This window comes from Scardinius erythrophthalmus (assembly GCF_964197995.2).
Source record: "Scardinius erythrophthalmus genome assembly, chromosome: 4".
Classification (NCBI taxonomy): Eukaryota; Metazoa; Chordata; class Actinopteri; order Cypriniformes; family Leuciscidae; genus Scardinius; species Scardinius erythrophthalmus.
The window spans coordinates 19527900-19544642 of record NC_138224.1 but is presented as its reverse complement, the minus strand read 5'-3'; the positions used below and the strand labels follow the sequence as shown (position 1 = coordinate 19544642).

The following is a 16743-nucleotide window of genomic DNA, read 5'->3' as shown; positions in this document are numbered from 1 at the left end:
TTTAAATAGTTTGCCCCAAAATTATTATTTTTCCCCCCATAATTTACTTACCCTCAAGTTGTCCTGAATCTGCATGAGTTTCTTTCTTCTGCTGAACACAAAAGAAGATATTTTGAAGAATCTTAACCTGACGACAGTAGTCATTGACTAATATACTATGGAAGTCAATGGCTACTGTAAACTGTCAGTTACCAACATTCTTCAAAATATCTTATTTTGTGTTCAGCAGAATAAAGAGTCTCATACAGGTTTGGAACAACTTGGGTGAGTAAATGATAATAAAATGTTTCATTTTTGGGTGATCTATCCCTTTAAATTTAGACTCACTGCTAAAGCTGTTAAAAGCGCCTGCGTTTACTATTTCTGCCCTGCAGGTGGCGCCAGAGCTTGAAAAATATCTTCTTGAAGAAGATACATTAATTTTATTGCTGTACTATGGGGATTTATTTATTTATTTTAGTTCAAATGGACTTTAAAACCCTTTACGTGTCATCTTTACGTAAAACAAATATAAAATAATGTATTAATTCGTCAAAACAACGATAGCCTGATTGTTTAGTTGCCTACTCTTATATGCAGTTTTATTTACTAGAAAATGAAACTGAAAGAATGCAAAGGGCGTTTCATTTAGGAATATGGCTTCGAACTATCGAGATGACTCGGGTGAGTTTCATACCGATATCAAATAAACAAAAGTACATTAAACACATAATATAAGCTGTCAGTAGCATACTTAGAAGACTTTTCAGCAATCTTTTCATCTCAAGTATTGCATTGATCTAGCTTGTCTGCGGTTTCGGTCGACACTCTCTTGGTTAAGGCGTCACTCTCATTTAGAAATATTTCACTAAAACTTTACTACTTGTAAGTTTTATTCCAGTGAACATATCTCAGGGTGTTTATTTTGGAAAGGCAAAGTCTCTTACCTTAATAACGAGACATGTTGTCACAATGGGAAGCGTTGATGGTGATAGGAATGGTTGGGAAGCGTTGAAACAATGGGAAGCGTTGATGGTGATAGGAATGGTTGGGAAGCGTTGAAACAATGGGAAGCGTTGATGTTTGACCTACAGGTGGTCCAAAGTTGGTCCTAAACTTTAGATTTGCGGTTTGTGCAACTTGCTACCGCTGTATATGCACACATATATGACGATGCGAACTATGTCGGGTTGTTTCAACTCATGTTTTGGTCAAACATGGATTTGTCCAACCGGTGGGTTTAAAAAATTCAATTTAAAAATGTAAACCAACGGTTGGGTTTGTCCATATTTGACCCAAACATGGGTTGAAAGTGAAAACACCCAGACTAATATTTAAAAAGTGACCGTCCAGTACAGCTCTCAGAAAAAAAATGTGCCAAGTTGTCACATGTGTGGTATCCTTTTAAGGTAGCTACATCTTTGTCCCTTATTTACTACTCAAATGTGAATTATAGCATTATAAAAACACATATGTGGGATTATATTAGTAGGCTACCTAATGGTAGATGCCAATTGTACCGTATTTAGATGTAAGTTTAGCATGTGCAGGATGATGATGAATCAGCCAGTGTGTTATGAAAGGAATTAAACCGAAACATTTGCTAATTTAGTTGAAGGATAAGATGGCCCCTGGTAAGTTGACCCCCTATGTGGTAAGAAACCCTGTTTGGATAAACTTTCACAGAATGTATAAATTACTAATGTAATTCTTATTCATTTTTAAATATTTTAAATTCACAAAAATATTAAGCAGCACAACTGTTTTCAACATTGATAATAATAGCGCCAAATCATTTCTATAGGATCACGTTCATCCGAAGACTGCTGAAAATTCAGCTTTGCCATATCAGGAATAAATTGCATTTTAAAATGTTATGTAATTGAAAAGATTTCTTTTAATAATTGTAATAATATTTCACAATAGTAATGTTTTTAGTGTACTCAATCAAATATATGCAGCATTGATGAGCATAAAGAACAATTAAAAAGTAGCACACACACACACACACAAAGAAAGTATATGGCTGTTTATAAAAACCAACCATAGTAGAAATAAAGCCCTTCCCTGTGTGACAACTAGCCCCAGACTCCTCAATGCATACATTTTTATCATTATTGTCAAACTGTCTAAAAATTCATTTACAATCATTGATTAAAACTGTTCTCATATCAATAAAGAGCACTCCTTTCTTCCTAGGTGAAGACAGCAGTCAGCAATCTAGTGATAGTTGCTCAGATTTCAGTGACAGTGACACGGACTCGGAGGCAGCCACCGATTCTGCCTCTGACACCGAAGCAGCTGCACACACATCTGGCAAGGTATATCTAAGACTACATTAGAAATAATCATCATTACTGAGTGTGAATGCAGCTTAATAAATGAATGAATCTTAATCAATTCTGATGCTTTGTGTTCAAGCGTGACGTTTGTATGCATTACAACCGTGGTAACTGCCGTTTTGGGGACAAGTGTAGGAAGGAGCACATATGCAGTTACTTTCTGAAGGGTTCATGCAAGTATGGTGCCGGGTGTCATCTCAGCCACAGCCTTCCGAGTTCATCGTCCAGACACAGTAGACGAGATAGCAGAGCCTCGTCTGAAGGTATGTGTGGATGAGGGTGGAAAAGTTAACTGAGAAATTGTACTTTTTAATTAAAATTTAGGGACTGTATCATCAATACTCAATTAAAAGTTAAAGAAACTTAAGTGAAAAAGCATTTCCACATGTATTATTACACGAAAACTTTTTTCGGTTACACTTTATTTTAAGGTGTCATTGGTAGAAAGTACTTAAATGTATAATTACAGAGTAATAATCATTAACTACATGTACTTACTATAGGGTTAGGGTAGGATTAGGATTTGGTTGAGGGTTAGTTGAATGTAATTATGTATAATTTACTGTTATTACTATGGTAAGTACATGTAACAAGGACACTGTAAAATAAAGTGTTACCCTTTTTTCTTAGCTTTCAAACAAACTGGCTCTAAGTTCAAAATAACTTATCTTGTCCAATTAGATTTGATGACCAGAACTATAATATAATATAATATAATATAATATAATATAATATAATATAATATAATATAATATAATATAATATAATATAATATAATATAATGTATGTCCTCTGAGACCAAAGACTAAATTTCATTGGCTTTTTTCAAACGATTCGACGAAGTCATTTTAGTATTATTAATATATATATATATATATATATATATATATATATATATATATATAATATTTAATATTTATTCATATTGAAGACACTTTTACTTTTAGTTTTAGTCAGTTTTAGTGTAGTTGACATTTTATTTATTTAATATATTTAGATTAAATTATTCGTATTTCAGGTTTATTTTATTTTTTTGCCGTTATTTGCCAGGGCAACATTTCTAATTTTCAAAATGTTCTAAGCTTAAAGGGATACTCCACTTTTTTTGGAAATAGGCTAATTTTACAACTCCGTCAACTCCGCACTGCGTCTATCATAACGCCTGCTGCACTCATGGTTCGGCAGTAAAGTTTCTTGATTATTACGCAGGAATGAGAGTATAGTTCCTAGCCATATCAGCCTAGAAAATCGCAACTTTACATTTTACGTCGGTCTTAGTACACGATGTAACTACAGAAGAGTCAAGTTTTAAATAAGAAAAATATCGAAACTCTTTGGTAATTTTTTTGAGAGAAATGCTAATGGTCATGTCCACTTCAATGATGTATGCTAAGCTATGCTAAAAGTGAGATCGGAGATCGGCTGAATGGATTCAAAAACGGTAAAACTCAACTGTTTAACTCTGGGGGAGTTGTAAAATGAGCCTATTTCCAAAAAAAGTGGAGTATCCCTTTAAGTTTTGAATCTAATATATTTTATTTATTATTTTATTGCAGGTTTAATTCAATCAACGATAACAATAATTAAAAAAAATAGTATTAGTTCTAGTTAACACTAACAACACTGGAATGAATATGATTGATAAATACAATTGAGATCTGTTGTATAATTCTGTATAGTAATAAAGTACAATCACTCATGCTTGTGTTTATATTGATGTGTGTATGTTTAATCATCAGTAGTCATTTGATCTTTTTTTTAATCACATACAGTCGCTGATGAAGAATGTGACGGGCCCTACAGATGGCAGTTGAATTTTGGAAAGGGCTGGAAGAACATTACCCATGATCACATTCTAGAAGCCCAGTATTCACTCCCCAACACCAAAGGAATCACGATCTATAACACCCGTGCCGGGTATGTGCAAACAAATACATATTTATTTGCGTGTACCAAGATTTTTACAAAGATTTAATGGAATAGTCACCCAAAAATGAATATTCTGTCAATATTTTCCCACATTTTGTTCCTGTACGCTGTAACACGCTGTATGTTTTTATTATTATTATTTATTTATTTATTGCCAAATTTGCAGTTTTGGCCACATCCCGGTAATATGTTCTTGTAACTCGATTATTGCAGCTATAAGTAACTGACGTGTTGACTCCTTCTCATCCACATTACAGGGTCATTTCGATTGATTTCACTAAAATGAGAGTTCTTAAAAAAAAGAATATTAAAGTGCGACGTATGAGCTCAAGGGATACAAAGTGGTTGTGGTATTACAGAGGTAACCACTGCTGGTACCAGTATGGAGGGAAGGTGAGTTTTACACTCATGGATGTGACCGGCACACTGCAAAATAAACACACTTTCACAGTCTCACTAGTTTTAACTAAATGTGTCCACTAACAATTTCCTAGTTGAATATATTGTCATTTTCCTCTTTTTTTTTCTGAACTAACATTTTTCAAAAACAAAATTGTGTTGGAAATGACTATACATTTTGGAATTAAAACATAGACTGATTTAATTGCTTTAAGGCTAAGTGATATCTAGGGGGGGGGGGGGGTATAATAGTCAAAATTACAGCTTGAATTTACCGTAATGAAAATGACATATGCACTGAGCAATAAGTATATAAAATACATAGAATATAAATAATATAATAATAATAAAAAAAAAAATTCACTTTTTTTAGACTATCATAGTTCCATAGTTTTAAGTAATAAATCATATATTTTTATGTTGGATGTGGAATATGATGGATTTTACCACAGAAATTGTATATACACTCCACAAAATATTTATATAAAGGACATTTTAACATTGAAAGTCTGGGTTTGGGACAAGAAAAACAATAAACCTATACACAAGTCATTATTGTTACATTCCTGCCTTGTTTCTCCTGTTTTGTGTTATTTTTAGATGTATTGTTCCTGTGTTTGCCTAGTTATATCTATAATATTATATGGATATGAAAGTGATATTATGCATGAATGAGTTTGATTATTATTTAATGAATATCTATTGATTGTATTTGTGTTTCTATAGGGCAAAACCAGTCCAATTGAGAGCTCAGAACTGGAGACGGCGTATCAAAACAACCAACGTGGTTCAGTTAAGTTCAGCATCGACTCTGCACAGTATGAGATTAGCTTCAAAGGTTTGTTTCATATTCACCCCCCCCCCACACACACACACATCTTTTCTTTTCAATTCCTTTCAGGAATAAACAGGAAAGGTCACATTCATGAATGTCTTTGTGTTTCCAGGAATGTGTCAGATAAATGTATCTACAGGCAATAAAAGGCGAGTTAGACGCCGCCCTAAATATGAAGCATCACAAAGTGGAGGGTAAATACTGAACAGATTCATGTTTGACTCTTTGCCTTATCACGTTACAATATGGCATATTGAAATAAAAGTGCTACCCTTGTGATATTCAGGTATATAACACCTACTTTTCTCCATTCAGTCCATTGAAAAAAAAAAAACATTCAATGTTTTTTTCATTGAATATTCTGTTTCATTCATACGTAAAATGCGTTGTGTTTAAATTGATTTGCATTATTGTTTAAAAGTAATGCACATAACTTACACTACTAACAGTGCAATGTGCTCACAAAACAGATTACAAGGAATAACATCTCAAATCAAAAACTTGTTGAATCCTCCAACAAATAGAACTCCAGTGTGGCAGTTTAAAGGGAGAAATCAGTGGTACACCTTCAACAACACGGTAAAACTTCTATATTTCTTTGATTATTTACAAATGCACAATACTTTTTTAGTATGTTAAAACTTTGAGGACTATTTTTTATGTGTATATTATACCATACGGTTCTCTAAAATACTTGATTCTTACATTTTGTATAATGACTGTCAAACTGTACAGTACATTTGATCTTTTGTGTCTCTGTTTAAACCACATGTTAGAAATGATAATTGCACCTTTTGCGACTCAAAACGGTTGATGGCTGAAGTAAAAACAGCCTCAGGGGGCTTTAGTATTATTATCTTTTTAATAAAATGACTTAAATTTTCAGAAAGGTTTTTACTTTGCACTTCTCATGTACAGTCGACAAGGTTGTCAAAATGACACACAGATCCTTAAAGATCGTTTAAAACAATTAAAAACGCTGTAGTATTCATGCCAGGCCAGTAGTTGGTATGCAGTAGCGATGTCACTTTGTAAAGAAAAACTACGCGCCTATAGACTGAACAAGTAATACACATGCGTATGACATCACGAAAAACACAAATTCGTGTTTTTGTAGTTTACATCGAGGCTATAACGGTATCGGTTTCAAAAACGTTTTAGTTGAAAGCGGTGTCGTGTAAACGTCCCTTCAGTTTACCATACCCTACCCAAATACAACTTGTAAACTGGTACGTTTCTGACTGAGTGCTCCGACTTGTACCACGTGACCGCTGCAGATTCATTTTGCTGTTGATAGTGTCGCCATAGAAACACTACTATGAAACAATTCCAAGTTTGAGGACGTGAACAACTCTGAATAGAAAGTCACGTGTTGTCATTTACGGTAATTACGGCATGGAGTGAAGGCAGCATTTACCTTGATGTACTTAAAAAACTCAAATTAATTATAATAATAAATAAAAATAAAAAACTAATAAAAATTACAAAAACGCACAAAAAAATTACTAAAACGAATTAATATCGAAAAATTAAAAGAATTATTCAAAATATCACAGGGTTTCTGCGGGGCTTAAAAAAGGTCTTAATTCGCCCTTACACACTTAAATCAGAGCAGAACGTCTTAAATGAATAAAGTAATGGCATGAAATGTTCCTCAGTTTTTTTGTCCTGTTTTACAATACAAATATCTAAGCATCTTTAAGTCAAGATACATTTACTTGAAAAATTGAACAAGAACAAATATCTATCAATTTTCCAAGCCCATTGGCAGATATTTGTTCTTGTTTTAATCATAAACTCAAAAGTTAATTTTGATCAATTTCTCAGTAAACAAGACTTCATATTTTGTCATTTTGTATCTCCAGTAAATGTATCTTGATTTAAGAATCTTTAGATATTTGCACTGGAAAACAAGACAAAGATACTGAGGAAGAACATCACTTGTTTTTTGCTGTGTGATCAAAAGATATGGTAAAGATATGGTAAAAGATAAAAGATATGGTAAAAGACTGTTGGAATTTGTATTTTCAGACTCTGAAGTGTTGCTTATACCAGTGGTTCCCAAACCTGTCCTGCCGGCACCCCAACACTGCACGTTTTCTTTGTCTCCCTAATCAAACACACCTGATTCAATTTATCAGCTCATTATCACATGGGTTAATAAGCTGATGAGTTGAATCAGGTGTGTTTGATTAGGGAGACAAAGAAAATGTGCAGTGTTTCGAGAACATATTGACGTATTGTGTTGCCTTCAATTTATTCCTTCAATTTTTCTTTACTTGGTCTTGAAAAGGTATTTAAAACGCTTAAATTCACCTTCATAAAACCTGCAGAACCCCACTATAATAGGATCTCAATAATACTAAACTAATGTTGTATTGGATTTGTATTGTGTTACAAAATACAAATATAAGCCTATATAGAAAATATTACATACAAAAACGTTAACTCAAGTTTTCATGACCATGTAATTATATATTTGATAGCTGTATAATAAGCAGGAAAGTGCATTCAACCAGTAATTATTGCAATATAAAATCCTTCAGGGTGACCAGTCCTGATCTTCCTGAAGTGGTTTAGATTGCAGTAATGACGGGCTGAATGTACATTAGCCCTTAATTATCGAGAGAGAGAGATTGAAATTGCTGTGACTGATCTTGTTTTTCAATAGGGTGGTTGTTCAGTCTCAAGTGCTGACATTGAGAGGTGTTTCCAACAGAGCCAAGCGACCATGCATTTCACTGTGAATCATGTCGCTTACACTCTGGATTTTGCAAGTATGTCAGCAAAAGCATTTAGAAACTATGTGAAACATTTAAATGTCTTTGGGTTTATTAACATTACTATCTTCTTGAACATGATTTTTTAATATGATAAATGTTGCTTTGTCTTTTTCTTTTTTTAATATAGAGATGAGACAAGTAAACCAGGACACTAAGGCCGAACGCAAGATCAGGCGTGTGTAAAAGGCGGCGGAAAAGGCGGCGGAACGTCTTGCAACGGATGTTGGCAAATACTTGAGATCAAACAGCAAATAAAGAGTCGAATCATGTAGTTATTTAGTAATTATGATTTGGGATTATGGGTTAGGATGTTTTAACAGGATTCACTTTTTTGTTTCGTAAACTGCCTTGTGCGAAATTTGAACTTGAATCAGTCATTTTCATTTATTTTATGTTAATATGAATTATTTGAAATCCCAGACAGCAACATCGTGTCGGCCCAGATCCGGCCCACATCTGGTTCTACGTGTACCACCATGACGTGGGCCGGATCTGTCTGGGATGCTGCTTGCCACATCAACTTAAAAACAAGCAACAGGAATCATATATATTTTGCTTGTTTAATTAGAAAAATTGTATATTTTGAAATGTTATCATGTTTGGTTATTCTATAATTATTCTTATCAACAATTGTGCCATAGCAATACAGGCATGCATGTTTTTTGCCTGTGCAACTGCCTGACAGCCAATGTTTACACACAGCTTGGACAGTTTCATTTTCCAAGTGCACTCAGGCCTAGTTTTTTTAGCATTAACACTCCGACTTGCTGAAAGGGTTAACAAATGTGGATTCAGGGATAAATAGGGATAGCACAATAAAACTGTGTGAATACAGAGTGAATATTTTTACATTACAAAAGTGAATTACCACTTCATGACAATCATTTGTGTGAAGCTGTTTTTACTGGGTTAATTGATTATAAACTGAACTGTTTACATGCAACTGTCACGTTTAGTTTTGGTTTTGTTTCATGTCTTATCTTTGTGGTTTAGGCTAGCCTAGTCATGTTATCCTGCCTTTTGCTCCCCTTTGTCATGTAATTCCCTTGTCCTCTCTTGATCATGTCATGTGCTTCCTTGTTTAATGTGTTCTCATTCATTGGTTCATTATTTCATCCTTGTGTCTTGTCAAGTCATTAGTCTCTGTATTATTGACCTCATGTTTCCACAGTCTCTTGTCTTGTTCACTGTAAACCTCTGTTGGCGTGTTATGTTGTGTTATGGTCATGCCAAGTCAAGTTATGCTGAACCAAAACCCCAAACCAAACGTGACAGCAACAGCATATGCAAGAATTTGTGGAAGTGCATGATGCGTTTATAAGTGCTACTTGATTATAAAATAAATAAAAATTATGAAATGACGTGGCCTTATTTAACTACAACACACTGAATACAAATAACAAGATGTTTTCTAGTATTTTAATGACGATAATTTCAATCATATCTCAAATTACATGTTTGACAGCATTTGGTAGTGGAAATTTACATTTTTTGTTTAAAACACTTTTAAAAGAAAATGGCAGAATCTTTGTCTAGGCTAATTTTAACGATTTTTTGTATTCGCAAAAACACACAATTAAATCATTTTCACACTTGCAAAATTTGACAAAAAATACAGCTCGGTTAGAAATAGCTAGCCCACATACAAAAAAATATATAGGCTACAACTATACAACAGGTCGTCATCGTCGTCTTAAAGTCGTTTTAAGCAGTGAAAGATATGTAAATACAACCAGTAAACACCCTCGAAACTCCAGCTGTTTGTTCACACAAGCCAGAAAAGAAACCGAAACTGTCAGTGATTCTGCTGTGGAGCAGTTTAAATGCCAACAAAACATTCGACTGTACGTTTACTTGACAAATACGTTTTTAGATTTTAAACATGCTACCGACGCTATAGCGGTGTCTAGGAAGTATATATGGTGAGTACAAACCCTTAAAGTACTTCAAAACTAATCATTTCATGGCGTTTTTTAACAACATAAGTTATCCGAGAGGGTCCAACAGCTTCGATCGCAGATCTGATTAAATTGTTGTAAATGTTGGTTAAGTTATTCATCAAAACGGGATTTGTGTCCCTCATGTACTTCTGCATTTTATTGTAGCCTATATCTCTGTTTACATTTTTAGATTAACGTGCATTATTAAAAATAGTGCATTTTTATGACGTAGGTATTATTAAAAAGTGGAGTCCATAGGTTTTGCGGTAATCATTTTCCCCATGAAATATTCCAAGTGTAACGTGAAAACGACAATCAAACATTCACGAGGTTATCAAACATCTTGTGTTTTGTGCGACGTTTAGCAAGCGATCTTGAAATGTCAACCAGCGATTCTGTATCTAATAACTGATAATTAAAAAGTGAATATGTATGTCGAAATATCAGCATTACATTGTCTTTCTATGAAGCACTTAGTTTCATGATCTTGAATCCAAAGGCCATTTAAACAAGTCAGTCAACTCTGTTACCTTTCTGAAGGGAGTTTCCAACATATTTTAAATATATATATAAATGTTGCTTTTGAGATAGAACTGTGTGGTTTACTAATATGCCTATTTAAAACACATTATCTGTATGGAGTTTCAAATCTTACTTAGTGTAGGCCTACTTCAAACACGTTTCATTAAATGTTCTACTGAAAAATAGCCTGGTCTCTATCTATTTGTTTAGCAGTGTGAAGAGAAAAGGAGCTAAAGAGGATGTCAGCTATTATGATTTAGGTAGGTGACACAATTATTCTGATTTACCTTGTGATTTACCATATGATTGTAGAAGGATTCTGTTTGATACAGTATTTTTACACATTGTGTTGACATTTGTATTTAACAGAAAAAAAAAAGAAGTATAAATGGTTAAATTGCAATCTCTAGGCTATCGTTATTCAGGAAGACACCGCAGCATTATCTAACAACATGGCGACAGGTAATGTTGGCTTATGTATATCTTTTCTTTTTTTGGTTTCTGTTTTGCAGCAAATATAAGGATATCTGACAAAATCATTTCTTTATTAGGATAATAACTTAATGAGAAATGAACATTTCCATATTGAGTGTTTATTTTTTCAGTGCATTCATTCATTCATTCATTCATTCATTCATTCCATCATCCATTCATTCAAATCCTCAGGTAACCACTTTGAGTGGCAGCTGTTCAGTGGAACGGAGTGGACTTCTATCGCTAATGATCTTGTCATTGAGGCCCATTACTGTCAGCCAGGGGCGAATGGGATCACCATCTACTTCAACATAGGGTTAGTTGGTCTTAAATTCATTGCAGAGATCATTTTATCAGTATAATTTTGACTTTACATTCACTGATTTTGTTTGTATTCATGTATTTTTATTATTATTATACACTACCAGTCATATATTTAAGTATTTTTATTAATATATTATATTCTGTAAAGGATTAAAGGGATAGTTCTCCCAAAAATGAAAATCCTGTCATTAATTACTCACCCTAATGTCGTTCCAAACCCACAAGGCTTTCTTTCATCTTCGTAACACATATGCAGATCTTTTTGATGAAATCTGAGGGATTTCTGTCCTTCTATAGACAGCTACGCAACTACCACTTATCATTCTAGTATGTTACGCAGTGCGTTTGAGCTTCTGCAAGAACCAATGAGGTTTATTTGTGTTTTACGCAGCACGTTTGAACCAATGAAGTTCATTCTCGTGTTATGCATCACGTTTGAGCTTCCTCAAGAACCAATGAGGTTCATTCTCGTGTTACGCATCACGTTTGAGCATCCTCATGAACCAATGAGGTTCATTCTCGTGTTACGCATCACATTTGAGCTTCCTCAAGAACCAATGAGGTTCATTCTCGTGTTACGCATCACGTTTGAGCTTCCTCAAGAACCAATGAGGTTCATTCTCGTTATGCATCACGTTTGAGCTTCCTCAAGAACCAATGAGGTTCATTCTCGTTATGCATCACGTTTGAGCTTCCTCAAGAACCAATGAGGTTCATTCTCGTGTTACGCATCACGTTTGAGCTTCCTCAAGAACCAATGAGGTTCATTCTCGTGTTACGCAAACGTTTGAGCTTCTGCAAGAACCAATGAGGTTCATTCTCGTTATGCATCACGTTTGAGCTTCCTCAAGAACCAATGAGGTTAATTACCGTGTTACGCATCACGTTTGAGCTTCCTCAAGAATCAATGAGGTTAATTACCGTGTTACGCATCACGTTTGAGCTTCCTCAAGAACCAATGAGGTTAATTCTCGTGTTACGCATCACGTTTGAGCTTCCTCAAGAACCAATGAGGTTAATTCTCGTGTTACGCATCACGTTTGAGCTTCCTCAAGAACCAATGAGGTTCATTCTCGTGTTGCGCAGCACGTTTGAGCTTCCTCAAGAACCAATGAGGTTCATTCTCGTGTTACGCATCACGTTTGAGCTTCCTCAAGAACCAATGAGGTTCATTCTCGTGTTACGCAGCACATTTGAGCTTCCACAAGAACCAATGAGGTTCATTCTCGTGTTACGCATCACGTTTGAGCTTCCTCAAGAACCAATGAGGTTCACTCTCGTGTTACGCAGCACTTTTGAGCTTCCTCAAGAACCAATGAGGTTCATTCTCGTGTTACGCATCACGTTTGAGCTTCCTCAAGAACCAATGAGGTTCACTCTCGTGTTACGCAGCACTTTTGAGCTTCCACAAGAGGTTTGTTCTCGCGTCAAGCAATTGAGTTTCTGTTTATTTCCGTTGATCAAGGTTAATATGTAAATAAAATTCAATCTGTTCATCATATAAAGTGATCATGTCTCTTCAGAAAATTTGGACTAAACCTCTCAAATTCATATGGATTAGTTTTACGATCTCTTTATGAACTTTTTGAAGCATCAAAGTAGTAGTTGCATACCTTTCTATGGAGGGACAGAAAGCTCTGAGATTTTATTAAATAGATTTTCATTTGTGTTCCAAAGATGAACGAAAGTCTTACAGGTTTTGAACGACATGAGGGCGAGTAATTAATGAAAGAATTTTCATTTTTGGGTGAATTAAATAATACCCTTTAAACATTAATTTAAGCCTTTCCCATTCATTGCACAGGGCCGTCAATATTGACTTTGACGAAATGACAGTCAGTGGACCTCTTCGTAACCTTAGTATACGGCGCAATACACTGCTGTCCCCTGACCAGAAACAAGAAGTAGGCTGGTACTACAAAGATAACCATCGCTGGTGTGAATATGGATCTCAGGTAAGTGGCTCTAGAGATATCTTATATTCATTACGCCACACATCCATATTCTCATGGAAAAAAACATGCGACAATATGCTGATAGACAAGACAGAACAGGTTATTTTCGATATGAAACAGTCTCAGCCTACATATTTTGCACCTCAGTTCAAGCAAAGCGGTAGTGCAATTGAACGATCATCTCTTCCTCTTTACTACTAGTTACTGTACAAAAAAAACATGAATTAACATCAGAGGGTATGTTGAAGTCAGCAGTACAACTTAATGAAATGTCTCATATCTTATATAAAGTTTCAACCACAGATAAAACAGCATGTAAACAATGTGTCAGGTTACATTACATTTATCTCAGAAACATTATACATCCATAAACTGTATGGATGAAAAATGTACAAGAAAAATGTACTCGAGAAAAATGAGTATTTTGCAAAAAAAAACAGCCTAAAGTGTTGCATTGAAGGCAATATGGTTTTATAAAGTCTTATATCGTAACATTGTAACCACTGTTTTGTAAACTATTACTGTACATGAAAATCATAACAATTTGAATATTATATATTCATTATATTTTTACTCTAATACCATTAGATATTTACATTAGATATGTTATTATTGTAAAAACGGTGTCATGCAATTGTATACAAATCAGTTATTAATTAACCTTTACTAATAATGTACAAGCTGTCAGGTTTCCCTGTTTAGTTTACAACATTAGATATTTTTTTCCTTTGAGAAAAATGAACATGTACATGTATACCCAAATGAATATATATTGAATCGACATCGAAATTGAATTGTAAGCTCATGAAATTCGATTAGAAAGCTAAACTGAAAAAGTTGGCAGTCCTGCTAGATATTATGTAGCACACAAAGTCTGTTGATCAGCCTTTATTTTGTTTCCTCTCTGATTTCTGCAGGGATACGGTGGGAGAGCATCCTCAATTGGAAGCGATTTTATAGAGCAGCAGTACAACAGCAACCCAAGTGGCTCAGTCCAGTTTACTGCGGGAAGCATGACTTACAACGTGGACTTCACTGGTAATCTGACAAATGAGACCGATTACCTTCATGGCTGTGAAACAAAAGTGTCTTTCTAAAAAAAAATTCATTTGAAACCACTAACTTGTTTTCATGTTTTTTTTTTTGGAATGTTGTAGCCATGACTCAAACAAATCTATCCACATACATGTCCAGGAAAGTAAGACGGCGACCAAAATTCAACGCAATAGTAACGAGCAACAGCAGTAATCAAAACAGGTATTACTTTCCGGTATTATTGGCTCAGTTTCATGAAAAAGCAGAAGGAATTACTGTGTAAATCCATACGTAGATTGTTGCATTGAAGGCAATATGGTTTTACAAAGTCTTATATCGTAACATCGTTTACACTCTTTTTTGTAAACTATTATTGTACACGAAAATCGTATGTAAATTGAAAGCGACATTTATGCAAAAAGGATTCTACTAATTTTGGTAGTGTCACTGTTTACACTCTTCAGGAAGTCACCCAACAAATTTATGTATAAATTATTCGTAAAAACATTCTCATGTAAATTGAATGCAAAATTCATGTTAGAATATTTTCACAAATTCAACTTTTTTTTTTCTCAAAATCATTCTTTTGAAAATGAAATGCAATATTTATGTAAAAACTATTTTATGAATTCTTATAGCATCACATACTCTTCACAAACCCAACCTACGAATTTATAAAATTGTTCATAAAATAGTTCTTACGTAAATTAAATTATACATTTATGTAAGAATGGTTTTACAAATTCTTATAGCAACACAGTACCAGGAAGCCCATATACGAATTTATGTATAAATTGCTTGTAAAATCATTCATACCTTTATTTACAACCTATTTATAGAGAAATTCCTTCTGCTACTTTTTCAGGAAGAGATCCCAATATATTTAAAATTGTATTTGTAGACAAACCATTTGATTTCCTTTTATCACATGCAGTTCGCAAATTCTGGCATCTCCCTTGGCAAACCCAACAAATTCTTCTTCTCAGTACATCTGGGAGTTTATGGGTGATGAGGGTATTTGGACTGAGTACCAAAAACCAGTGAGTTCTAAACACTGTTATTACTTCCAAATCCACTTATTCCTTCAACTGAAATTATTGGGGGATAAAGTGACGTTTCCTTTAATCTAACAGTTTATCTAACAGACTTTTTGTGCGTCTCTACAGGGATGTTCACTGGATAGTGCAGAAATCGAGAGGTTGTATCAGCTCAACCCTCAGTGCCAAGTTTCATTCACAGCAAGACGATTCTCTTACTCTCTTTACTTTGGGGGTAAGATACATTAAAAATCTTTATATATAGAAGTCTGTAGTGTACAGCTAACATGAGGGAAAAGCAGAGGCCTACCTATAGAGAACGTCTGCTAAGAGAAACGTGTTAAAGTTTTAAAACTTAACCATGTTTGAAAAGGAATGCAAACATATTGATTACTCTTCTTTATGTCTTTATCTTCATGTCTACAGGAATGTATCAAGTGAACAATAAATATGGCACAAAAAGAGCTGTCCGGAGAATCACTGGTGGAATCCAGCAAACAAACAGGTATGAATCTATTAATAAAAGGAGATATTTATATGGAAGCTAATATCTGCCATGGAATAAAAATATAATAAATATGGAAGCTTGTTTCCGTCATGGAATAAAAAAAAATTAAAAGATAACTGCAGCTTTCTGACTTCTCACAATTCAGATGTTTTTTTCTCGTGGCTTTATATCTCCCATTTCTGACAAAAATGTACTCTCAATTGGGACTTCATGTCACGCAATTCTCACTTTATAACTCACAGTTGTGACTATATAACTTGCAATTGTGACTTTATATCACCCAATTCTGACTTTATAACTCAAAGTTGTGACTATAACTTGCAATTGTGACTTTATATCACCCAATTCTGACTTTATAACTCACAGTTGTGACTATATAATTTGCAATTGTGACTTTATATCACCCAATTCTGACTATATAACTCACAGTTGTGACTATAACTTGCAATTGTGACTTTATATCACCCAATTCTGACTTTATAACTCACAGTTGTGACTATATAACTTGCAATTGTGACTTTATATCACCAAATTCTGACTTTATAACTCACAGTTGTGACTATATAACTTGCAATTGTGACTTTATATCACCAAATTCTGACTTTATAACTCGCAACTGTGACTATATAACTTGCAATTGTGACTATATAACTTGCAATTGCAACTATATCACGCAATTCT

General features: G+C 34.2%; 2 protein-coding genes across 6 annotated transcripts in view; both read left to right on the top strand.

Annotated features, from left to right (window-relative positions):
- Positions 1 to 530: 530 nt before the first annotated feature.
- Positions 531 to 9981, top strand: LOC308689866 (uncharacterized protein). Of its 2 annotated transcripts, none has more exons than XM_081363935.1 (10): positions 531 to 663; positions 2179 to 2300; positions 2401 to 2584; positions 4094 to 4238; positions 4508 to 4643; positions 5376 to 5487; positions 5597 to 5678; positions 5955 to 6063; positions 8156 to 8261; positions 8395 to 9981. In XM_081363935.1, the coding sequence occupies exons 1-10, from the start codon at positions 636 to 638 to the stop codon at positions 8448 to 8450; spliced, it is 1080 nt and encodes a 359-aa protein (XP_081220061.1). In that variant the 5' UTR covers positions 531 to 635; the 3' UTR covers positions 8451 to 9981. The 2 variants fall into 2 exon arrangements, with proteins under 2 accessions (XP_081220061.1, XP_081220062.1); XM_081363936.1 differs by having other exon boundaries at positions 6009 to 6063; positions 8395 to 9627.
- The window catches only part of LOC308689867 (uncharacterized protein), an 11369-nt gene continuing 3151 nt past the window's right edge, over positions 8526 to 16743 (top strand). The window contains exons 1-10 of one of the 4 annotated variants that reach the window (XM_081363940.1): positions 8526 to 8535; positions 10940 to 10989; positions 11099 to 11191; positions 11396 to 11519; positions 13332 to 13482; positions 14400 to 14520; positions 14640 to 14739; positions 15452 to 15557; positions 15684 to 15789; positions 15981 to 16059. In XM_081363940.1, coding sequence (XP_081220066.1) covers positions 11182 to 11191; positions 11396 to 11519; positions 13332 to 13482; positions 14400 to 14520; positions 14640 to 14739; positions 15452 to 15557; positions 15684 to 15789; positions 15981 to 16059 — 797 coding nt within the window. In that variant the 5' untranslated portion in view covers positions 8526 to 8535; positions 10940 to 10989; positions 11099 to 11181. Of the gene's footprint in view, positions 8536 to 9906; positions 10190 to 10939; positions 10990 to 11098; positions 11192 to 11395; positions 11520 to 13331; positions 13483 to 14399; positions 14521 to 14639; positions 14740 to 15451; positions 15558 to 15683; positions 15790 to 15980; positions 16060 to 16743 lie in introns of those variants that run through there. The other 3 variants (XM_081363937.1, XM_081363938.1, XM_081363939.1) reach the window with 3 other exon arrangements.

Coding starts and splice junctions, on each gene's coding strand:
- LOC308689866 (XM_081363935.1), top strand. CDS start 636: ATGGCTTCGAACTATCGAGATGACTCGG. Junction 2,585..4,093: donor TAGCAGAGCCTCGTCTGAAG/GTATGTGTGGAT, acceptor AATCACATACAG/TCGCTGATGAAGAATGTGAC. Junction 5,488..5,596: donor GTATGAGATTAGCTTCAAAG/GTTTGTTTCATA, acceptor TTGTGTTTCCAG/GAATGTGTCAGATAAATGTA.